The sequence below is a fragment of the Balaenoptera physalus genome, assembly GCF_965194825.1.
Source record: "Balaenoptera physalus genome assembly, chromosome: 11".
Lineage (NCBI taxonomy): Eukaryota > Metazoa > Chordata > Mammalia > Artiodactyla > Balaenopteridae > Balaenoptera > Balaenoptera physalus.
This window is the reverse complement of record NC_138896.1, coordinates 21,180,993-21,205,940: the sequence shown is the minus strand read 5'-3', so window position 1 is coordinate 21,205,940 and position 24,948 is coordinate 21,180,993. Positions and strand designations below refer to the sequence as shown.

Here is a 24,948-nt window from a genome sequence, read left to right as displayed (position 1 = left end):
TAGACGTAAGCAGGCATATCAGAGTTATACTTTAGTGTGCATTTTGAATTCGGCAAATATGCCTGAACCGGCAAAGTCCGCTCTTGCCCCGAAGAAGGGATCCAAGAAGGCGGTGACCAAAGCCCAGAAGAAAGATGGCAAGAAGCGCAAGCGCAGCCGCAAGGAGAGCTATTCTGTATACGTGTACAAGGTGCTGAAGCAGGTCCATCCGGACACCGGCATTTCGTCCAAGGCCATGGGCATCATGAATTCGTTTGTCAACGATATCTTTGAGCGCATTGCTGGCGAGGCGTCGCGCCTGGCTCATTATAACAAGCGTTCGACCATCACGTCCAGGGAGATCCAGACGGCCGTGCGCCTGTTGCTGCCTGGGGAGCTGGCCAAGCACGCCGTGTCTGAGGGCACCAAGGCTGTCACCAAGTACACCAGCTCTAAGTAAATGTTTATAGGTGCTGTTAAAACAAAGGCTCTTTTCAGAGCCACTTACATTTTCATCGGAGGAGTTGTGATGCCCTCTTGTTGCCCGTTTTGGGGATGTTATCTAAACACAGGTAGATACCAGAGTTGGCTGAGCTGCTTCTTTAAATAAGTCTATGTATAGAGAAGCCCTTGTGCTTATTAAAACAGGCTCTTTCTGTTTCACCTCTTTCCCAAACCTTCCTATATTCTATACTAAAAAAGCCAGAGTTTCTGTCCACCACGCCTTATTTTCAATTAGGAAAGCAAGGGAGGCTGGCTGGGTGGGATTAGGAAAGGGAACTCTTCCTATCCTAGCCATGGTTTGGCACTCTGGTACCAGGAGTTGGTTTCAGTTCCCAGCTTCCCCCGGCCCTTTCCGCAGAATGGATTCTACACTCCCAGAATCATGCCCCACCCCACAGAATTCAGAGCCTTACCTCCACCTGGCCTCCCCTCCGAACTTCGACATTCTAGTACCTCTGCCTTCTCCTGTGTGCCCGGACCCCTATATGTGGTCCAGTTTCAGTTGTTTCTGAAACACTTCAGCTCGGATTTTGCTCTTTCTTCCAAAACCTGTTTAACTTTTATTAAATTATCTTTGTAAAAATAACCAATAGTTTTCTCTTTTTCTGACTGGACACTTACGCATGGTGCCAAGCCTCCCTTGATTTAAACCTTTTGCTTATTTCACTTCGTTTCAGCATCAGGCATTTTGATAATCATACATTTTCCTTACTCTCGATCTCAGAAGGGTTTATCACCATCAGTTCTCCCAGGTAGGTAAAGCATTTATTCCAGGAGACAAAAGAAGTGAGTCGAATTTGAGTGCAGCCTGCAGGCCTTTGGGATCTGGAGCTTCATCTCCTAGCCTAACCATGTCTTTTTGGCTGATTCGGGACACTTCATGAAAGATGAATAAGAAATGCACCAAGAAAAGGGATGTAGCCTAGTGCTGGGAGAGGAGGTAATTCATGCAAAAATACTTCCTAAAGTGTTAAGAAATCTGTACATGTGAAGTGTTTTTGAATTCGATCTAGACGTCTTTGAAAGAAAATTGCATCAGAAGACTGGTTGGAATTTGAGTTCTGTGAGGTAAATAATCTTTGGTTCTCACAGCCTCTGTTCCTTACTTTAAAAATGAGAATGTTGGGCTTCCCTGGTTGCGCAGTGGTTAGGAATCTGCCTGCCAAATGCAGGGGCACGGGTTAGAGCCCTGGTCCAGGAAGATCCCACATGCCTCGGAGCAACTAAGCCAGTGTGCCACAACTACTGAGCCTGCGCTCTAGAGACCGCGAGCCACAACTACTGAGCCTGTATGTCACAACTACTAGAGCCCGTGCTCTGCAACAAGAGAAGCCACCGCAATAAGAAGCCCGCGCACCGCAACGAAGAGTAGCCCCCCCTCGCCACAACCAGAGAAAAGTCTGCGTGCAGCAGTGAAGACCCGACACAGCCAAAAATAAAATAAAATAAATTTATTAAAAAAAAAAAGAGAATGTTATGGGAGTTCCCAGGATGTCCAGTGGTTAGGGATCCGCTCTTCCAACTGCCTTGGCCCCGGGTTCAATCCCTGGTCGGGGAATTAAGATCCCAGAAGCCGCGTGGTACGGCCAAAAACAAAAAAAAGCAAACCAAAAAGGATATTACTGAAACCAACTCATTGACAGTTTTGTGTAAACAAATGCAGTAGTTACAATGAAAGCAAACATTACAATTTGATTTGCAATTCTTGAAGTTATTTATGGACATTATGAGGTAAAATTTCCCATTAGTCCTACACTTTACATATAATGAAGACAAGCTTTTTGATATAGTATTATAATCAGAAGTAATAATACTATAATGAATGAACAAAGTGCTGCTCCATGAAATTAGACTTTCTGCTGTTAAAATCAGACACCCTAGACACACTAGCTAAAAAGGAAACGTAGGGTACTTCCCTGGTGGCGCAGTGGTTAAGAATCCGACTCCCAATGCAGGAAACACGGGTTCGAGCTCCCGTCCTGGAAGATCCTACATGGAGCAACCAAGCCCGTGCGCCACAACTACTGAGCCTGAGCCTGAACTCTAGAGCGCGTGAGCCACAACTACCGAAACCTGCGTGCTCCGCAACAAGAGAGGCCACCGCAATGAGAAGCCCGCGCACCGCAACAAAGCGTAGCCCCCGCAACGAAGGCCACCCGCAAGAGGCCACCGCAACTAGAGAAAGCCCGCGCGCAGCCCGCGGCAACGAAGACCCAACCCAGCCAAAAGTAAATAAAAATTTTAAAAAAAGGAAATGTAAATTGCCGCTGTTAAAATTAAAGCAATGTCAAAATTATGTGAGCCTGCAATTTTAGGAAGAATTTACTTGTATCTATAGTCATTTTTATATTTACACTTTTAAATTTAAACGTATGTAGTTATAATCTTAAAGATCATTGAATACATTAATCAATAATTCTTAAACGTGAGTGCCTTGATTTTCAATTGGTGGTCTGACAAATTATCACAAATACAGTGGCTTACAACAATACATTTATAATTTTATGGTTCTTTAGATCAATATTCTGAAATGAATTTCATTGAGCTAAAATGGTGTCAGAGGGCTTGGGCCTCTAACAGTGAAAATCTGTTTCCTGTCTTTTCCAGCTCCTGGAGGGTTTTCCTTGTTCCTTGGCTCACAGCCCTTTGCTAGATTTGAAAGCCAGCCGTATCTGGCCAAATTCTTCTCACACTGCCATCTCTCTGGTTCTGTACTATGATTCCCTCTTCCATTGTTAAGGGCCCTTGTAATTATATTGGGTTCACTTGGATTCTCTAGGATAATCCTATTTATTTATTTGGCCATGCCGCGCAGCATGCGGGATCTTAATTCCCCGAACAGGGATTGAACCCATGTCCCCTGCAGTGGAAGCGCGGAGCCCTAACCGCTGGACCTCCAGGGAATTCCCTAGGATAATCCTATTTAAAGTCAGGTGATTAGCAACCTTAGTGCCATCTGCCACCTTAATTCCCATTTGTTATGTATCCTAACATATTCACAGACTCCAGAGATTAAAAGGTAGACATAAGTGGGGAGGCATCATTCTGCCTAGCACAGTAAGTGACAGTATTTTTAGAATTTGACAGAATGCTATATACTTTCTGTTCTGGTGGGAGGACAAACATATGGACACACTACTGTATGTAATTTCTTGGATTTCATATACTCCCCTAAAGCTCATATAGACCTGGTGTAGATGTTTACCTCTGGGACTACAGAAAGCAAAAGTTGACTGTTTACAATAACATAAACTCTCATATACAGCCATCTGGTATTTTTAGTTTTCATTCTTTTACATTTTTTTATTTTTGCTTTTGTTCTTTATATGTATTGTTTGAATGTTTATGTATTTTTTTGTGTATGTTGTGTGTGTATATTTATGTGGTGTGTTGGGAGTGGGAAGCCTGGTAGTCATTAATTACACAAGATTATAGACTATTAGTACTTTTTTCCTACCAGGGTTGAAATCCTAAAAATATGTTGTAAATACATTCTTAGCATTTGTTCCATATGGGATGCCGTTTATGGCAGTTTATAAACGTAAGCAGGTTTGTAATTATGAGAAAAGTGTCAATTTTCATGACCGTTATACATGTATACATAGGACAGGAGAGTGGTGGTGGTATGAATTATTTTCATTTAAAAAGTTTTTTTTTTTTTTTTTTTTTCTGACTAGGACAAAATAATCATAACATCCACCCTGAGAGAAAATAACATAATTTAAGGGAGAGGAGGCACCAAAATATTTTAAGGGTATTTCTTTCCTGAACTGCCAGTGTCATCAGCCCCAACATGGTGGTTCAGCAATGGTCTAACTTTTCATTAGCCAAACCTTGGAAAAATTCTCCTTACAATTAAATGGCCCTATCCTGGAACCGGTGATACTCGCTTTTCAATTTCTATGCACATTAACTGTGCTGCTCCCATTAATACTTAGAAAATTTACATTGTTTTAATTAAATAAATCGAATCCATGTATTCTTCTTACTACCACACAGCACTAACAAGGCATTGCCAAGGATTTAAGAGGATTTCTTAAATCCTCTTCACTTTTCATGGAGTCAGTTCGTAGGGCACACTACATCACAGCAGTTCAAATGATACTTACATGTCCACACTTGGCTAGCCTTGTAGCCAAAGTGAGCTGTGAAAGCAAGAGAAGGCTATGCTACCATTTACCTAGAATGTAAATACATGTTTTGTTTTCAAACCAAAATGCTGTGTACTTCAAGTGTTAGCACCATACAGCAACAAGTTCGTTTCAATATATTAAAATTGAGTATTATAGCAGTCATATTAGAGACGAATCATTACAGCTCTTTTGCTGAAAAAGTGGGTGGCTCTTAAAAGAGCCTTTGCGACTAACCACGAAAAGCACTTTCTTGCTGAGGTCACTTGGAGCTGGTGTACTTGGTGACAGCTTTGGTACCCTCGGACACAGCGTGCTTGGCCAGCTCCCCGGGTAGCAGCAGGCGCACGGCCGTCTGGATCTCCCTCGACGTGATGGTCGAGCGTTTGTTGTAATGTGCCAGGCGCGACGCCTCGCCCGCGATACGCTCGAAAATGTCATTGACAAACGAGTTCATGATGCCCATGGCCTTGGACGAGATGCCAGTGTCCGGGTGGACCTGCTTCAGCACCTTGTACACATAGACAGAATAGCTCTCCTTGCGGCTGCGCTTGCGCTTCTTGCCATCTTTCTTCTGGGCTTTGGTCACCGCCTTCTTGGAGCCCTTCTTCGGGGCGGGAACGGATTTGGCCGGCTCAGGCATGACGAACACCGTGCCAAGTTAAAGAATAAAGTAAGTCCTGAAAACATCACTCAGCGTATTTGTAGAGCTACTATGCAAATATGGTATTTAAAACTTTACACTTTGATTGGATAAATTTTCCACGTTGTTCGGTGGTATGCAAATTATGTGCCAGCAGTTCTACTTTTTAATTGGTTGCAAGCTTTTAGACCCTTTTAACCAATCAAACAGTGTAATTTACAATTCGGCTTCGAAGTATAATTGCTTCTCATTTGTTAAGAGAATTTGTACTTTCGTTTTGCTTCTTCTTTGCGAAGCACCTTGATTAGATTGATCAGATGTCTGGACGCGGAAAACAAGGTGGTAAGGCTCGTGCCAAGGCTAAGACCCGTTCTTCTCGGGCTGGGCTTCAGTTCCCTGTGGGCCGAGTGCACCGCCTGCTCCGAAAGGGCAATTACGCCGAGCGGGTCGGGGCCGGCGCGCCCGTGTACTTGGCGGCGGTGCTGGAGTACCTGACGGCCGAGATCCTGGAGCTGGCGGGCAACGCGGCCCGCGACAACAAGAAGACGCGCATCATCCCGCGTCACCTGCAGCTGGCCATCCGCAACGACGAGGAGCTCAACAAGCTGCTGGGCAAAGTCACTATCGCTCAGGGCGGCGTCCTGCCCAACATTCAGGCCGTGCTGCTGCCTAAGAAGACCGAGAGCCACCACAAGGCCAAGGGCAAGTAAACTGCAGTATTCAAATTCTTGATCTTTGAGGAATCAGTCTTAACCAAAGGCTCTTTTCAGAGCCACTCACGTATTCGTTAAAAGGGCTTACATTTTCCTTATTTAAGCAGGTTGTTGAAAATGATTTTCAACACATTTTGTCAACTTAGAAGATGTATTTACACTCTTAGGAAATGCAAACTAATCATACAGTTTAAAGTAATCAAAAAAGTACTCTTTAGCTAAGTAAAAATGATATAGAGAGACTGTGTCACAAGTAATTAAGTCGATCAATGCAGCAAGCCCTCAGGAAAAGATTATGGTAGCATAATACTTGGTAAATGTTGAAAGTTTAGGTGCAAATCTAGTTAGTGATCTACAAGATCATTTAAACCACTCCTTTAGTAATATCTCATGTTGAAAGGAATTGTTTTGCATCCTAATGGGACAAGTTGATCTGTAATTCATACTTATGTTTTTAATAGCCAATCTCAACTCTACTGAGCTGGGCCCTAATCAATTGTAAATAGGAATACAATACTGCATAGCCTGGAGCTAGAATTTGTTTAGGCAGAGCTTAACAAAGGTTTCAGCATGACTTTAAGGGACATAGAGTAACACTTGTGTACCATTTACAAGTTTGAGTTTTTCTTAACACCATTTTACACGAAGGTCAGTTGAAATTGTGAAACGTAGTGGGGTGCTTTTATGTGAGAATGTTATAGTGAAAAGTAAACATTTGTTAATATAGTTATAATAGCAAACATGAAATTAATTCAGAGTTAATGGTTTTAGTGCATTCCGAAAATCTCGAAGAACTGAGGCCTGCCCAGGTCCCAACCTGTCTGTGGTTTGGGGTTGCTATCTACCTCATAAAGCAGAGGGTTTGTCTTCTGGGAAGACAAAGTCGTCCTCTCCTCTGATAAAACCTCTCACACAGTTGGCTTTGGCATCTTCCATGAAGAGGACTTCAGAGATTGAGGACTCATGCGGCTAGGCTTTCATTTGAGGTAGAGAGAGAAGACCGTGGTTATAACCAGACTGTCCAGAGTTGGGTGTAGTTACCTCCAGAACTTTTCACTGTTAACCCAGCCTGGGATTCATGGTAGTCATACAAGTAGATTCCTTAATAGTAAATAATAATATTAATAGTTTCCAAAAAGTTTTATTTCTTTCTCCTTTCCTCTCCCCCTCTCTCTTTTAATATGGCCCTAAAGAACCCTCAGACATATGATCAGATCACAAGCTATATAGGTGTAAATTCTTTAGTCTTTGTAAAATCTGAAACTTACATATATCTTTAAAACACAATGCATCTTAATAGTAGGGATTCCCTTCTCCTCCTGTGGCCACAGCTCTTACCCCAAGCCAGAAAACTGACACTGGAGCATGATAGCTTGGAATGCAGTGCAAGGGCTCATCATAAGACTTACAGGCAAGCCACGTTAACTTGTATGGGGAAGGTAGAGGAGGGTGTATTCAGGGGGCCTGGATTGGGGATAACAATAAGTGTTCAGGATTCCTTCCGAGTTCTGCTTTCATATGATCTCTGGACCCCTAAACTGATGGTTCTCAATTCTATCAGATCCAACACTCTTTTTCTATAACAAATACTGTAACTACCCCCTTTACTATCCTGAAATGAAATTCATAGATAATATAATCTACCAAAACACGACTTAACTGTAATATAAAAGGGGAAATAAAAGGAAAGTATTTTGTTATTTTAAAAAATCTCTTAAGAGTTTAAAAAGAGAAATCAAGAAATTGACGTAAAATTAGCCTTACTACATTTGAATGAGGGTATAAAAATCTCTTGGCGCCAATCACATCCAACACACGCCTTTTCAAAAAGTTGATCAAAAGAAAGCCAGTTTCATGTACCAAAGTTTAAAAAATTTATTCTGAAACAAGATTAAGCATTGTAATAATTTGTGTTAAGTTCTGCGGAGAAAAGCCAAAGAACATTGTAAAGAAACTGCATAAGGAAGATAGAGGCGAGAAAGGGTTGAAAACAGCCATTCAAAGGGAGGCTGATGTCGGAGAGTGAACCTCGCTACCAATACCTTCACTGCAAGCCGTAAGGAACAAATGCCTTGTCCAATCAGAAAGGAACTCTCTTTATATATACCGGTGCGGGGGGGGGGGGGCGGGGGGCAGGCTTTCATTTTTCCACCAGCTAGCTGCTTTCGGGGAATCTGTCACGGCTCGTACAAAGCAGACCGCTCGCAAATCCACCGGCGGCAAGGCGCCGCGCAAGCAGCTGGCCACCAAGGCGGCCCGCAAGAGCGCACCGGCCACGGGCGGCGTGAAGAAGCCGCACCGCTACCGGCCTGGCACGGTGGCCCTGCGCGAGATCCGCCGCTACCAGAAGTCCACGGAGCTGCTCATCCGCAAGCTGCCGTTCCAGCGCCTGGTGCGCGAGATCGCGCAGGACTTCAAGACCGACCTGCGCTTCCAGAGCTCGGCCGTGATGGCGCTGCAGGAGGCGTGCGAGGCCTACCTGGTGGGGCTCTTCGAGGACACCAACCTGTGTGCCATCCACGCCAAGCGCGTCACCATCATGCCCAAGGACATCCAACTTGTCCGCCGCATCCGCGGGGAGAGGGCGTAGATTTGTGTCTCCCGATTAAGTGCCAACCTCTGAAAAACCCAAAGGCTCTTTTCAGAGCCAACCACCTTTTCTGTGAAAGATTCCTGTGCACTGGGACCTCCGTTCCCAGCGAGGAAATAAAACCTCTCCTCCCAACCTCCGCCTCCGGCAAAAATGGTGTTACAAGTTCTTTAAGATTAATTGGGTGGCTCTGAAAAGAGCCTTCAAGGTACTCAAGTCTTTTTTTTCTCTTACTTCTTTTTGGGGGCCGCCTTCTTTGGCTTGACCGCTTTAAGCTTGGCTACCTTGTGCTTATGAATTCTGGCCTTCGCTGGACTCTTGGCCATCTTCGGTTTGGCTGTCTTCACCTTTTTCGGGCTCTTGACCACTTTCTTGGCCCCGGTACCTGCTAATGGTTTCTTTGCCTTTGGGGTCTTCTTGGCGGTTTTTTTCGGACTGGCAGCGCCTGTGGCCTTCCTGGGCTTCTTTGCCCCAGTAGCCTTCTTGGGGTTGGTCGCGCTCGCTTTCTTGGCTTTGGGCTTCGCTTCCTCGGTGGCCGACTTCTTGTTGAGCTTGAAAGAGCCAGAGGCGCCGGTGCCCTTGGTCTGCACCAGGGTGCCCTTACTCACCAGGCTCTTGAGACCTAGCTTGATCCGACTGTTGTTCTTCTCCACGTCGTAGCCGCCAGCTGCCAGCGCCTTTTTGAGCGCAGCCAGGGACATGCCGCTGCGCTCCTTGGAAGCGGAGACAGCCTTGGTGATGAGCTCGGATACCGGGGGCCTGAACGCCTTGCGCTTCACGGCACCAGCAGACTTGCGAACCTTCTTCTTCACAGGCGTCTTTTCCGCAGAAGTAACAGGAGGCGCAGCAGGTACGGTTTCAGACATGGTTGTTGATGTGGATGCCTAGCAGTAAGAAATTAAAGACTCAGAGTTGAGTACCCAGACCGGGAATGTGTGTGTTATATATACACACAGCGCCACTGCGCGCTGATTGGTTCCCAGCTGGCTTCCAGCTTGACAGCAACCTAGTCTCAGCTTTGTCTCGGAGTTGTGTTTGTTACAATTCAGGAAAGCAAAAAATTAAAGATCTCCTGTGGAGGAACCACACCAATTATATTGTACAATGAACCGGGACAGCTCAAGCTTTGAGACCTTTATAGTTTCTTCTTCCAGTTTTTATCACTTTGGTCTCAGCCTTTTTCAAAATCCCCCGACACTCCTACAGATTCACAGGTCAGAGAGACAACTTTTTGAGTTTCGTTTAAAATATAAATTCTTCTCTTTGTGTCTTCAATAGCTTGCTCTCAAGTGACATTCTATACATTCTTGGCTTTTCATACCTTCAACAACTGCTTGATTCTCATTGACATTTACCTGGAAAATTTGTTTCATATGAGGAGAAATAACACAGGCTCTTTCAGGATTTCTCTACAAGAACTGTAGTAAAGGCTGCTTGGAATAACAGCAATATCTGATAAGAAAAGTTATTATTTAGTTTGGAAAAGTTTTATCATAGCTTTTTTGTGACTACATAGAGGGTTAGTTAACTTGGGGGCTTTAAGCATTCAAAATTTATGTAGGAAAATAGCAAAAGCAATAATCAATGATCCTCTTGACCTGGTAGTTGGGCTTGTGTTGCACAAGCTGATGGCAGAGGAGGTCCAGGTACAGGCGTAAAATAGAGTTGGACTGCTTTATGGAGTTTTAAAGATTCATTTATTTACATTGACTTTATTAGGAAGGATCAGTCAGTTATTAAAATGTTCACAAGCTCTTGGGTTCAGGGTTCTGTCATGCTTCTGGAAGATAAACTTTGGCGAAGTATCCAAGTAAAAGAATTAAGGAATATACACACGCACAATACTCTCACATATACTTATATAGAATTCCCTTAAGACAGGGAAATTGAAAAGCATTTATATTCATTACTACATTTCTTATTTAAGCAAGGATACAGGTTTATAGGAAACACATTATAGGTTATGCATTATGTTCAGTAGGAAATAGATTGATGGTAGAAAGTGCTTTGATTTTCTTCTTCAGGCCTCAAACTGTTCGTCTTTAACATATTATGTTTATTTTGAAGCAGCCATGGATTTCTTTGTATTTCTGGTAAACCTTATGAGCCCCTTCCCAGAATAATGCTTTTCAGTGCTTAAGATAATATACATAGGATTACAAAGGAAAACAGTTGTATTAAAATACCATTATCAAATTTATCAAAAATTCAAACTGGTGAAACATTAACATGTGCTTCTTTATTAACACATTAAATAACAAGATTACCCATATGACCAAGAATTACCACAGTTTAGAAGGTGTAATATTTTAAACAATATTAGAGATTGAGATATTGACAGCTGCAACTGCAACATGGTATGAATATAGCACAGGTCCTGCCACTCACACTGTTTGTTGCCTGCATTCACAAGTGGAGGAAATGCTAAGGTTCACTTGGAGTATAAAGTAAAGATAAAGATGGAGTTTTTGTTCAATACAAGTTTCCAGATGCTCTGAATCTATCTATATAGCCGAGGTTAAGAACGCCATTCTGGAATTTGTTTCTGTGCAGTGTAAACTCATGGAACTGTTTTGATGAACTTGGGACTCTTCACAGACCATGGAGAAAAAGCCAAAGCTATCCAAGTCAGCTGGAACTCCAGGGAATTAACCATAAATTAAATCTTTACGTATTTATTATTTTGAGGAGTTCTCAAAAAGAAGGTTTTAATAAATTAGATAATCACTTAGACTTTCACTTTAGAGGAGTGAATCTTGAGTGGAGGAGTTAAGAGCAGACATGATACTATAATGTGTCATAATAAATAATGCTGAGTGATTACTTATTTACAGATATTATTTTAAGAAATCTGGATTATCTCTTTTAAATTCAAGTGCTCTATAATTTACACTTTCTTATACATTTATCGATAAAAGGAAAAAACTGAGTATAAGCTGCCCAAGGTCACAAGCTAGTATGTAGAGAAGGCTGTCTCCAGAGCTTGACTGGACACTGTAATGCCACCTGGTTGCAGAAATAGAATGCGGTGACAGATACAATGCCAGATACAAACTGTCCACAATTAAATATATAATCAAACCATAAATCTTAGACTTACAGCAGAACAAGGTTTTTATCACTTTGGGATATACATATTTATAAATCTCCAATGTAGCGCTCAGTGATTTTTAACCTGACTTGACCTCTTAAACGCGTAACCTTCTTATATTCTTAGTTCCCTCTGTGGGGTCATCCAGCCTGCATACCAAAGAGCTCTGTTTAGTTAACCAAACATAAATGGACAAAACTAATGGAAGCTTAAACAATAAAGATATGATTTATTTAAAACCGTATTTAAAGCATTTTATAAGGGACAATAGCGTGTACTAACTGATTATTTCATATTTTGGAAAGTCTGAAGAACAAGTATCAGGCTTCTTTGTGGAAAGTGTATGATCTGTTGCCCAACTTAACGGCTGCCCGCATTGTACGGATGCACAAACACACGTATCCATATACAGGAGCATTTATTAAATCCCATCTCCAGTATCCACTGTCGCTTCAGGCGCCTCTCATAGCTGCCACAGCTCTGAGCAAGGGACAAATAAGCGAAGGGTGGGAACTGAATGTGGTTACCGCCCCTGCTCTTGCAGTTTTCAAACAGGTCCGTCACATTACTATATAACTTGTAAGTGGCGCTGTGGAAATCACTTCGCTGCGGGTGTGATAGCTGTATTTTTGCAATGTCAGGGCGTGGTAAAGGTGGAAAGGGGCTGGGGAAGGGTGGCGCCAAGCGCCACCGCAAAGTTCTGCGAGATAACATCCAGGGCATCACTAAGCCGGCCATCCGTCGCTTAGCCCGACGTGGTGGCGTCAAGCGTATCTCTGGTCTTATCTACGAGGAGACCCGCGGGGTGTTGAAAGTGTTTCTGGAGAACGTGATCCGGGACGCTGTTACCTACACCGAGCATGCCAAGCGCAAGACTGTCACCGCCATGGACGTGGTCTACGCGCTCAAGCGGCAGGGCCGCACTCTTTACGGCTTTGGTGGCTGAACTCCAGTTGGCCATCTCCGTGAGCCTACTAAAACCAAAGGCCCTTTTCAGGGCCACCTATTCTTTCACTCAAAAAGAGTTTTGCGCTTTCTGTTTTAATTTTTTGTTAAGATGTTTGGGTCAGTACTGTTTACAATATGTAAATTTAAATTGATTTTATCTGATTCGTTTTTGGTATGTTTCAGATTAGTCGCAGGTCTGTAAAGCTGGTCCATAACCTCAGGTCGAATTGCATATTCAATGTATTTAGTGTGCTCATAGCTAGGAGACCAACAGGACAGTAAACTGCAGGTGACATTTTGTGCAACTGTCAGTGAAAAAAGGTGGAGAACATCACAGAAGAGGTAAGAGGTAAACCCTGATGCTAGGAAAATGGAAAATGGAACGTAGACACTTCTGTGGGCTGAAGACATTAAAACAGTCTTGCCTTCTTGGACATCACATGATAAATGGTGGGGGAGAAAGGGGGATGGTCAATCAACAAAATATGTCGAAGGCAGTCAGGTTCTACCAGAGAAACAATAAGAGTACTTGGAAATTAACATTGTGAATCAACTATACTTAAGTAAAATAAGAGTACTTGGGGTTCTCTCTTGTTTAAAAGTGGAATGGAGACAGGACAACTTGTCTCTGCTTCTCTGAGCTGTCTTCCCATGTCCAAAGCTACTGGTTTCTCAATCCAAGACAAGGTTTTATGAAGGTTGATATAAATGCTTGATATAAATATACAGGTTTATGTTTACCAACTTGTTATTATGTTGACTCTTTGTCTTGAATATTCTTAGACTTGATTACAAGCAGATTTACCTTAAATTATAGATGAGAGTTGCATAACATGTATCCTGACAAAATGCTGGACTGGGCCTTTCAAATTCAGGTCTTCCTGAGTCAAATCCCACCTTGTTCTCTACACATCAGGAAATGAGGCAAAATAAGCAGTTCTCAAGTGGGTTACCCATTTCTTTTTCTTACCTACTGTAAACTTTCTACAGTCTCTCAGGATTGTCAGCATGCCACTGTATTCTTTGGTGTCCTCAGAATGGGCTTTATTCTGTGAAAAAATCTTGGGTTATTGTGATACAACTGGTATTTTTTTCCAGTGAAAGTGGTTCACTGTATTATAATAACGTATAGCTGGACAGGAGGCTCCCTAGTGTGAGGTAACATTCCTGGCTTCTCTGGGAGCAGAGGGGAGTATGTGACTAAGTGCTCTTTTTGGAGTGTAAGTAGAAGACACTCCCAGGCTTTAAAACCTTTCCTCTTCCTGCCGGCTATGAAGGTGCTGATCTTGTTTGACCCAGCAGAGACCATCAGGCTCTAGGGGCGGCAGAACCATGACTTGTAAGGAACAAGAGTTCCTGATTGATCAGGAGGGGCAGAGCTGCCCCACAGAGCTGAAATAATCAGAGTGTATCTGTTCCATGAACAAGACTGTTTTTAAGCTAACTTATTTTTGAGTCTCTGTTACAGCAACGTAACTTTATCATACCAAATACTGTTTTCTCAACTTATTTACCAGTATGACTGTCCTTCCATTGGCCAGAAAGCTCTTTTAAGGAAAGCTAATGCCAAGTGAGCCTCTCTCCTTGACATCTCTTCCACTGTGTTCCATGCTAGACAGAACACAGAATAGGGGCTCATTACATGTTAGAGACGGGAGGGTGGGCTATCCGTATGTCTTAAGCAGTTGTAATCTGGATATTTCAGAGTACTGTTTCCCCGAGGAGAGTAGTTCTTAACAACATGTGGATCAGAAGCTCCTTTGAGAAAGTGGTAAAAAGTTCACATTTTGGACATAGATATTTCATGGGGCTCATACAAGGAATTCCCAGGGCTCCATGGATTCCTGTCAACAGCTTGGAGTCTAGGATTTTAGAGTCTGAGGTGTAAAGATCCAAAATTTAAGGCTAGAGAGGAAAGGACAGACAAAATGCATAAAGAACACATTGAACAAGAGTAAATTTGTCACCATTTATTCACCATGTGCAATAGACCTATATATTCTCAAGAAGTTAGGTCAGGTCTTAACACTTCATAACTCAGAATGCAAGATAGCCCATTTGGAAAAATTTTGATTCTCAGAGGCCTGAAGGCCCAAAATGACTGTATCTCATGAGATTTAAAAGTAAATAAAAACAGTGGGGTGTTTATTTTTTAGCCTGATTAAGGAGGAAGTCCATGAATTTCTTCTTAAGGCCCTTTGAACTTGTCTTCCATTGCTAGTCTTGGTAAATATATTCAACAGGGTCTATGTCATTGAATAAATCATTTATTAAGTTTACAAGAAACATTCCCAATACCCCTTTTCAGAGATAAAAAGGAGCTGGAAAGCTTGTACAGAGGGATGCTTATTCTTTGTCTCTGTGTCTTAACCAACCGCTCTATGCCCGTTTCCTCATAAATGGAGATAACAGTAGTTCCTATCTTATATGTTTGGGGGTGAATAACATTAAATATTTGTTAAGCATTTTGGCCAGTGCATGGCACATGGTAAATGCTCCATGTTTGGGCTATTATAATTGCTATTATTAGCATTCTTATTTCTCATGACATTTCTCAGAGGCCCAGAGGAAAAAAAAGTGGCATTTGAACCACGAAGACACACACTTGAAGTCTTGAGTTACCATTTTCTATCTTTGTGGTCTGTGGTAAATTACTAACCACTGTTCCCTTATCTGTAATGTAGGCAAAAATTCATATTTTCGTGAGGACTGAGTGAAAACATAGGATTATGTGTTTATGCATATGTTTGACAAGTATAGTTTACATATATTCTTAAGAAGTTGCAAGTGCCTAAATGGAAGTTCTTTTGGTTGTAAACATTAAAAAAAAAAATTCCAGATTATTTAAACAAAAAAAATTCTCTCGAAAGTTAAGTTTGCTGACCACACTTAAGCAATTACTGAACACTTTGTCCTGTCTTTTTCTTCAGTTCCTTTTCCTAATTTCTACGAAAACTAATCTGATTGATCCAGCTGGGCAGATGCCTGCATCGATCAAATATGATGGCCCAAGACAGAAGGTAAAAACATAATGGCCACACATGGCGCTCAGCCCTGAGTGGAGCTGTTCCTAGGAAAGAAGTAATAATTGAGTCCTGAAGTTGTCCCAGATGATGTCTAGGCCGTCCTTCAGTACCCATAACCCGAGTTCCCAGGGATCTCTATTAACTATATCCAAAGCTCATGTTTGTTCTTAGCCTTCTAGACATCACACCAACTTGGTCATGTCCTCCTTGGTGAAATACATTATTTTCTTGACTTTTGTGACTCTGCTCTCCTGATTTTCTCCCAAACTCACTTGTCACTCTTTAGAATCTTTTGCTGTCTCTTTTTCTCTAAAGTTTGGAATGCCTCCAGGATAAACTCACTTCTTTATTCTTCCTCCATGGGTAATCTCCAACTCATGCCATGCTGACATTAAAATATCTATTTCCAAAATTTTCAAAAATTTCTATGTCCAGTCCCCATTTGCCTTTGAATTCCAGACTCACATATACAACTACTCACTTGACATCTACAATGGAGTGCTAAGGGGATTTAAAAATTGTCATGTTCCAGTCTCAGAAAACTCATTCTCTCCTAGAATTCTTGATTACCCAAGACCTTCATTAGCACTGCAGGGCAGTAGGTAAGCACAGAACCTCTGGAGCCACACTACCTTGGGTCTAACACCAGCCACACACTTTGCTCAATTAAAAGGAGAGAAAAGTTGCATCTAGATAATGTGGATGTTGAGCAGATGAAGTGAGTTAACGTTTCTAAAGAGCTTGGCATAGTTTCCTAAACATATAAAAGGCTCAACAAATGTTAGCTACTTGATTCTTCACCCATAAAACCTAACTCTTCAATAAATCCTTTTGACTTTCTCCTCCTAAATCTAATTCTAATAATTTCACCAGAATTATTGCAATAAGCTTTCAAATTTATTCCCTGCTTCTTTCTACTTTTGATCCCATAAAATTCATTCTCCCCATAGTGGCTAGAGTTATTAAAAATTCTAAGAGTTTCCCATGACACCATAAGAATCTGGTGCTTTCTTTTGGCCTATAAGGTCCAACATGTTCAGGTACCTGTTTAATCCCCAGCCTCATTTTTTACCCCTTTACCTTACTAATCTCCTAGCATACAGACCTTATATTCCTTGAGCACAAACTCCTTCCTGCCTTGGCCTGGAACTTTTATTCCCTGGGTTGTGGGTTCCCTTATCTAAAGCATCACGTAGTTACTATCACAGCACCTGGTCTTATTTCAAATAATTTCACAGGCCTCAGAACTTCTCTCTATTTGAAATATCTTGCTGAGTTATCAATGTGTTGATTATCTCTCTCCTCCCACTTGGATATCAGCCCCAGAAGATCAGCCTGTCTGTCTCACCGCTGTAAATAAGGCCTCTCACAGAGAAAATCCAATCATTATTTGACAAAATACTGAATGGAATCGCTTCTCTACTGCCATTATAGACACCTTCCTAACACTGGAGCCAATTATGTCAGTCCCTGCTCCGAAGCTTTCTATAACTTTTTGTCGTCTGCAAAATAAATCTAAACTTCATTGTTTGACATCCACACCCTTTACCTTCTTCTATCATAAACTTATCTTTGCCACCAGGAAGCTCATGTGGGCAGGGGCTTTGGTAGCTTGTTCTTCACCATATATTAGATGTTCTCAAAGCCTCCTACCAAATAAGCAGCACTGTATCTGCTGGGCACTTTTTAGTAAGCCGAGTTCTCAGATCTCCCCCAGAGCTAATGAAACAGAAACTGTGGGAATGGGACCAGCAATCTGTCCTTTAACAAGCCCTCTGGGTGATTCTGATGCACACTCAAGTGCTTTATGTCCTCAGTACATAATTTAGTGCTTGGCACTTGAATATGAATGAACTTGGTGGATGCTCCTTCTGTCTGCCTAGAAGGCCCTTACATCAGGCAGTGCAAGTGCCTTGCCAAAAGTCATTTGCCCTCTTCCTTTCTAATATAGCCTCAATTTTGTTAAGGTCTCCCTTTCCTCCCTGCCTTGTGCTCCAGGGAAGGCAGAGTCCCTCTCTTAGCCTCAGGAATGGGGTTCTGATTCAACCACATCAATCCTAAGGGTCCCATGTCCCCTTAGTAATGTTAATTTGGGGGGCTGGGTATACATCCAGTTGTTTGTGACTGTGAGAGCCTTTAACAATGGAGGCCAGCTTCCCCAAAGATATAATAATGATTAAGCTGAAATTGAAGTTGTTGATCAATAAACTGTGTGTGTGCTGGGGATGGATGTGGAATCAGGGGCATTTCAGACAGAGAAAAATGGCAAAGGCCTGGAAAAAAACCAAACCAAAAAACAATGAAGAAACACAAAACAAAAGGGAGAAAAAGAATCCTCTGAGGTTGGGTTGGAGACTTTTCAGGGCTTGGGGCCATAGCACAGATTTTTGATTTTTGTGAGGTGGGTGATCATCCAAAGGCTGTGAGCAGGTAGAAAACAAAAAGCCCCCACGGTGACTCTGGAATGGAAACTAAATACCCTATGAACAGAGGAGTTTTAGTATGACCTCAGACTAAAATCAAGGTGATCAGAAACAGTCGAAATGCAATTGTAATTCAGTAACCTGAAAATAAAGACTTGTTTGTATCTTCGTGCTTATTTTATTATCTACCTTTTTGAGACAATAAAATGGAGACCAGATAGACTGGCCCTGGAGGCTGGCTAGGAGTTTTTCTCAAGGAGAGTGATAGCAATTCTTGGGTGGATTTGGCACTTCCATTTATGGGTGAAGTGCCCTCAACTGAACCTTTTTCACCTGACTTCCTGAAGGACACCTCTACCTTGCAGTTTCCGGAGAAATGAGGGAAGAGCCCTGCTCTTTATTTCCCAGGGTTTAATCTCCTGGGCACTATGCGATCACAAACCGTAGGCTTCCAAACCTCAGTGTTCAGCTCACATTAAAAAGCATCTCTACTTCCACAGTTCTTCCTCTCTGCGTTCTGAGCCGACCCTGGGTCCCTCTCTTCTTCCTTGCCAGGATCCCTCCACAGTTTCTGAACTGAGCAGAGGGAGGAGATCTGGAGGCAGGATAGGGCGATGGGCTCAGAAGGGAGCTCACCGGGGACAGAAAAGGACAGATTGGAGGCGGCAGAGCCAATCTTTGTATTATGTGGCTACTCTAGTGAGAAGACAGGTGGCCGAATACAGAATTCTTTGAATTTTGCAGGTCTAGTTTGTAAAACGAGTCAGGAGAGTGGGGAGAAGATTGCATTCTTCAAACAAAAATCTAATGACCAGGAAAGAGAGAAAACAAAATAAAAAGTTAGTAACTATTTTCCCCTTACTGGAGAGCTGCAGCCACCCAACATAATATGCCTGTAAAGAATCTTAGATAAAACGTTCAGCCAGGACTTGAAAGCCCTAGGCAAAGGACTGGGGGTGAGGGAGTGTGAGGAAAAAGAATTAGATCCACACAAATGAACCTAGGCGGAAGACCCGCAAAGTTATACTAAGAAAGTGCTGGTTTTAGACAGTGGGATTTTCAAACATAACTGTGGTCTCTTGGACGTTACAGCCTGACGCTTTACATAAAACCAAGACCAGAGCTTCACAAAGCGCCGATTCCAGCCCAGAGAGCATCCTGTACAAAGTTTATAAAGGTGACCAAGAGCTCCAAGGATTGGGGTTAGCACTAAGTGGTTTCAGTGCACGTTCGCTTTGGCAGTTGGGAAGCAACCCTCGTACGCGGAACAGTTGTCAGTAACCATATACAGTAGATTTGCCACCCGAGGATCGCTAACTTTTTAAGTACTTTGCTAAGCGTTACCCTTGACGCTAATTTAAAGCCCAGAGTTCACAAAACCGCACAAGCTAGTGCTCAGCTCTGATTGTGAAAACGTGAAATGGCTCTGAAAAGTGGCTATAAACATTTACTTGGAGCTGGTATACTTCGCCGGACACAGCGTGCTTGGCCAGCTCCCCGGGCAGCAGCAGGCATACGGCCATCTGGATTTCTCTGGAAGTGATGGTCGAGCGCTTGTTGTAACGCGCCAGGCGCGACGCTTCTCCCGCTCCCGCGATGCGCTCCAAGATGTCATTGACGAACGAGTTCATGATGCCCATGGCCTTGCACCAGATGCCGGGTTCCAGGTAGCCCTGATTCAGCACCTTGTACACGTACATGGAGTAGCTCTCCTTACGGCTACACTTGCGCTTCTTCCCATCTCTTTCCTGGGCCTTGGTCACCGCCTTCTTGCAGCCCTTCTTCGGGACCAGAGACTTCACTAGTTCAGGCATCGTACCGTCGATGTCTTCTGAAAGACAAGAAAACTGTGTCCACGCCACCGGATCCTGCTTATTTGTAGGCAACGTTATGCAAATAAAGACTTAGTTATGCAATTGCTGATTCGTTCGTCTTGAGGTCTGCATGCAAATAAATCATTCCAGATATACTGTCTCACTGGTCATATCCTGAGACAGTTTGCCAGCAATCAGGCCACCTTCTTTAATCTAGTTAACCTATTTTATAATGAGTTCTGATTCGTTTATAACAATTCAGATTAGTCTGTTAATTTTAAAAACTGGAAGTCACTCTCTCCAGTGTTTTGAAATACCAAGGAGGCAAAGCTCGTGGCACGGTTAGTCTCCGATTTGCAAGGCCCGTTTACAGCTCCTGGAAAAGCTGTATCTTTACGTTTGAATCCAGTGAGAGGGAAAGGAAGAACTGAGAAAAAATAGGCGATTATCCAGACAATTCCGAGTACAGTGTTTCCCACTGTACAGAAAATGCAGAAATACAGCGTAAAAACAAAGGGCAGGGAAATAAAATTACATCACTTGAAGGGAGATAAGAAAGGAAAGAATTTCGTAGCCTATATGGCTATAAACCTTCGAACTGGAAAGGAGCAAATCACATCCAGTTTAGCCACAAAGGAGGGTCAGAAATAGTTCTTCAGTCTAACTAGTGAAATGATAAAACAAACAAAAAACCCAAAAACTTACTAAAAATTAAGAACCCGGTGTTTAACACATTTATTTTAAATTTATTATTATTATTACCATCATCATCATCATCTTCATCTGAAACCGGCTTCTTAGTTCTTTCAGTACCCTCTTTCCTTTCTGCAGAGAGGTGTCCTCCCTGAATTTGACTTTTTTTCCTAACATTCCTCAGGCTCCCCAACCTTCCGCTCCCCCCGCCCCCCGCCCCCACCGTGTTTCAGTGAAAGCTTCCTGAAATTAGTAACCTAGGTTCATAGCGCCTCCTAGTGACTTGTGAAGGCAAACATGAACACCTTCAAGCAGGAAGCATCGTGAACCCAAGTTCTCTAGATATACTGTACACAGATTGATTGTGATTTATTTATTCAGTAATTATTTAGCATCTATTACGTGCCAGGCATTCTACCAGGAACTTGGAATGTCCAAATATAAGCTTATAATAAATGTTATCAAATCGAAGAGGAAAACAGACGCTATGGAGGGTCAGGCATCCAAACAAACAAGAGCTTTAGATTCCCTCTCTTTCCCTCGGGCAGTGAATTTCAGATATTGAAATTATCAGAGACCATAAAATAACTGTTTACTGGAAGTTTGAAGAAATAAAAATGTAATAATACAATCAAGGAACAAGGGACAATCAAAACCAGGCTAAATTTAAAAAAATAATAAAATAGAACTAAAAATAAGACAGAGCTATATTCCATAATGATAAAATAAAAATCCACTGATAAGATGTAACATTCAGGACCTTATATGCACCTGACCACACAACCACTAACTATATAAGCAACAACTGGCAGAATTAGCAAGAGAACTTCAAGTTTACAGCTGTAGGGCAAGCTTTCATATACTACTCTTATAAATTCACGTAACAAGCAGAGGAAAACATGTATGGTTATAGAAGATTTGGACAACACAATGAACAAACTTGATCTATCTGTGATTGCTGCACTTAACACAAAGAGAATGTCCAATTTTTAAAAGCATGCATTTAATAATTTCAAAAATTCAACACCGAGTTTAGAAAAAGTCACAATGGATACAAAAAAAACAGTTTCATATATACGGCACTCTTTTATCAGCTAATTAAAGAGCAATAGAAAATATTTTTTTTAAGATAGTAAAAATAAAACAATCTTCCCATATGCTTGGAAACTAAAAGTGCACTTCTAAATACCATGGATTAGAATATCGTAAGGGAAATTATGTAATATTATGAGATAAATATGAATGAGAATAATACATATAAATTTGGTGAATGTATCTGAAGCTGTACTAAAAGGGAAATATATAATATTATATGCATATATTAAGGAACAAGAAACACTAAAGATATGCAAACTAGGTGTTCAACAAAAAAAGCTAAAAAAAGAACAGGAAAATAAATCAAATAAAGTAGAAAAAATCAGCCTTAGAATTCTTAGAATGTGTTGTACTGTTGTGAATGATGTTCTATTTCAATTCCAGATAGGTCATTGCTAATATAAGAAAGGTCATGAATTTTTATGTGGTGCACATATTTACCAACCCTCTTGAGCTCTTATTAGAGCTCATTGTTTATAGAGTCTCATGGATTTTCACATTGACATATTATTTTAAATATGTCAACCCTGACCTGAAATTTAAAAAAATAATAATTAAAGAAAAAAATGGAGATAATCCATAAACCACAAGCTTGTTCTTTGAAAAACCTTATAACAATAGACAAACACCTAGAAAAACTAATGAGAAAAAAAAAGAGTGTGTGTGTGTGTGTGTGTGTGAATAAATCATAGGACTAGAAAAGGGAAAGTAGCTACCAAAAAAGAGATATAAAGAACCACAAGAATGCTATGAATAACTTTTACAAAAAATTAAACTTAACAGAAAAGGATAATTTTCAAGAAAAAAATTAAGTAATGGGTTGAATAAACAAGTTATGATTATGGAAATATGACAGGCAGTTAAAAAAAAAAAAAAAGCTCTCCTGTACTCTTCAATCTAAATGATACCAAGCACAACTGGGTTTTACAGGTATTAGTGAAATTTAAGTAATTGATAAGCCCTATTTTACAGAAGCTATTACAATAGAAAAATAGCTCTCCTTTTTTTTCTTTTGAAATTGTGTACACTTACCTAAACTGGACAGGAACAACACAGAACGAAAACAAAGGGAGAAAGAAAGAGAGAGATGAGAGAAAATTATAGTCTCATTTTACTCATGAAATTCATTTTTTTAAAGAAAAAGCTCTAGTTGAAATGCAAGCAAATGGAAACCAAGAGACCACATTATTAAAAAAAAAAAAAAATAGTATATCATATAGGGTTTACTCCAAGAATGGAGGAAAAGTTTAACATCAAATCTGCTAGCATAAGAAATTAATAGAGAAAAACTGTTATCATTTGCATAGATACTGGGAAAATATTTGTTAGAATATGACACTCCATCTTTATAAACATTTTTAACAAACTAGAAGAATAAGGAGTAGCTACTTACTTCATAAGGAGTAGCTACAGTGAGCACAACATTTAATAGTGTAATTTTAGAATGATTCCCAAAGAGTCAAAAGAAAGACAAAATTTGGTGGTACTACTCCTATTCAACATGGCACCAAGGGTCTGGCCAATACCATGAGACAAGTACAAGTAAGAAGGGTAAGGATGCAATAAGAAAAGATGTTATCTTTATTGTCTGAAAATAATATGTCATTGTAAAAATTCATGAAAATCTATAAACAAATAATTAGACCTTACAGAGCTTAAAAGCATTGGTTGCTACATGAGCATCACATAAAAATTCATGGCCTTTCTGGAATCGAAACAGAAAAACCAGAAATCATTTACAACAGAACAACACTTTCTAAGGATTCTAAGTCCAGGAAAAAATATTCCAGATCTGTATGAATAAAACTATGAAATGCGATTGGAGGATACAAAACAAGATTCACTCAAATTAAGAGATAGATATACACTATACTATGTTTTGTGATGACTCAATATGCTAAAATGTTCATAAACTCCAAAATAACCTAAAAATTCAATGTTATGCCACAAAACAGCACTGTATTTTTGGTAAAGCACTGTAAAATTCATGTTAATGAGCAAAAATAGTGAAGATGATTCTCCGAAACAAAATAAAACAAATCAAAAAGAAAAGAAAGAAAAAAGAAATAGTGGGGCAGGGAACCTAAGAGAGGCTAGGATCATCAGACCTTGAGCTGTCAGAAACTATATTAAGCATTTGTTCAAATCTTTGTAGGCCAAGTCAAGAAGAGGGCTCAAAGTAGCCTGGCTAGTTTGCTCTAAATTTTACCGGCTATGATTGATTCGGATTGCTTAGCGTTACCAAGAGATAATGTCTCTAGTGCAATGGTTTAGAGCAGGGACCCTGGAGCTAAGCTGCTTGGGTCAGAATCCCCTTTGCCATTTATTAGAGGACATTGGATAAATTATTTTAAGCTCTAAGTGACTCAATCTATCTGGGTAAAATTGGGATAACAATAGTTCATAGGTGTGTTACGAGTATTAAAGGAGTTAACATCTGGAAAGCACTTGGAAATGTGTCTAGGGGTATGCCAAAAAAAAAATTTTTTTTTAAGTAAATAAAAATAACTGGAGATGGTTGTGTGCAAACTGCACCCAGGGCTGCATTATGTTTTGCGGGCCCTATGCACTTTTGCCTTCCTGGGCCCTCTCCTCCGTAAAAATAATAAGAAAAATAATAACATTATTAAAATTATATAAACATTAAAATATTAGTATTACACAAAACGTTTTCATCGACCTAAAAGTTCATTTTTAATTCTGATTTTAGAAGAAATTAAAATATTTTCGTCAACCTCTAAAAGTACTGTGGGCCATAGGGTCTGTGTCTACCGTAGCCTAATAAATGTAGGCCCTTCGTGCATCTCAAGATGAAATTTAAAACACATATAGTTATTCAAGTGGGAAGTAATAATAATTCACACACACATACATATACACGCACTTAATCCTCACACAAAGTGCCCTAGAAATGTGCTGATAATAAACAGGGGTGGTGCAAGGAAGGTGTCCTGGGGATTAGTTATGAGGGAAAGCGTCAGCTCAGAAAAAGTCGAGAGAGGAGGAAAAAACTACCGGAGGTCTGCTGCCCTGTTCCTCGGTCTTCAAACTGCTCGGTTCCTCGTTTTAATCTGCGCATGTCCTCATGGACTGTTGCGACTCTCCAGTAACCAGGGGTAGCGGGGAGAAGCTGGGTCCGCAGAGCCTGCGCATCAGCAGGTGGCTGCCACGCGAAATCTCGCGCGCGGAAGGGGCTGGCGGAAGCCTGCAGCTTACTGGAGACCCCGGGGCGGTGGCGGTGGGGGGAGCCGAAGTGACGTAACGTGGCGTATGCGTAACGTGGCGTTCTGGGTGAAGCA

At 41.2% G+C, this 24,948-nt stretch overlaps 3 protein-coding genes and 4 pseudogenes across 9 annotated transcripts; 4 read left to right on the top strand and 3 right to left on the bottom strand.

Annotated features, from left to right (window-relative positions):
- Positions 1-56: 56 nt before the first annotated feature.
- On the top strand, positions 57-2,722 carry LOC309637861 (histone H2B type 1-C/E/F/G/I pseudogene; annotated as a pseudogene). Its single transcript has one exon. The product of its transcript is annotated as a histone H2B type 1-C/E/F/G/I pseudogene (transcript).
- LOC309637860 (histone H2B type 1-C/E/F/G/I pseudogene) lies at positions 1,951-5,262 on the bottom strand (annotated as a pseudogene). The gene is made up of 2 exons (XR_014268538.1): positions 4,851-5,262; positions 1,951-2,029 (listed from the first exon to the last, which is right to left on the bottom strand). The product of XR_014268538.1 is annotated as a histone H2B type 1-C/E/F/G/I pseudogene (transcript).
- A 311-nt stretch (positions 5,263-5,573) lies between these two features.
- On the top strand, positions 5,574-8,003 carry LOC309637857 (histone H2A type 1; the record flags this gene model as incomplete). The annotated part of the gene is made up of 1 exon (XM_082413092.1): positions 5,574-8,003. One exon carries the CDS (start codon positions 5,574-5,576, stop codon positions 5,964-5,966), a length of 393 nt encoding a protein of 130 aa, XP_082269218.1. The 3' UTR covers positions 5,967-8,003.
- Positions 8,002-8,559, top strand: LOC309638160 (histone H3.1 pseudogene; annotated as a pseudogene). Its single transcript has one exon. The product of its transcript is annotated as a histone H3.1 pseudogene (transcript).
- A 230-nt stretch (positions 8,560-8,789) lies between these two features.
- LOC309637839 (histone H1.3 pseudogene) lies at positions 8,790-9,442 on the bottom strand (annotated as a pseudogene). Its single transcript has one exon. The product of its transcript is annotated as a histone H1.3 pseudogene (transcript).
- A 2,842-nt stretch (positions 9,443-12,284) lies between these two features.
- On the top strand, positions 12,285-12,597 carry LOC309637864 (histone H4; the record flags this gene model as incomplete). Its single annotated transcript, XM_082413093.1, has 1 exon — positions 12,285-12,597. One exon carries the CDS (start codon positions 12,285-12,287, stop codon positions 12,594-12,596), a length of 312 nt encoding a protein of 103 aa, XP_082269219.1. The 3' UTR covers position 12,597.
- A 24-nt stretch (positions 12,598-12,621) lies between these two features.
- On the bottom strand, positions 12,622-24,912 carry LOC309637841 (histone H2B type 1-L-like). 3 transcript variants are annotated; one of them, XM_082413074.1, is made up of 2 exons: positions 24,662-24,912; positions 12,622-19,878 (listed from the first exon to the last, which is right to left on the bottom strand). In XM_082413074.1, the coding sequence occupies exons 1-2, from the start codon at positions 24,726-24,728 to the stop codon at positions 19,436-19,438; spliced, it is 510 nt and encodes a 169-aa protein (XP_082269200.1). In that variant the 5' UTR covers positions 24,729-24,912; the 3' UTR covers positions 12,622-19,435. The 3 variants fall into 3 exon arrangements, with proteins under 3 accessions (XP_082269200.1, XP_082269202.1, XP_082269201.1); XM_082413076.1 differs by having other exon boundaries at positions 12,622-19,875; positions 24,665-24,912; XM_082413075.1 differs by having other exon boundaries at positions 24,665-24,910.
- Positions 24,913-24,948: the final 36 nt, after the last annotated feature.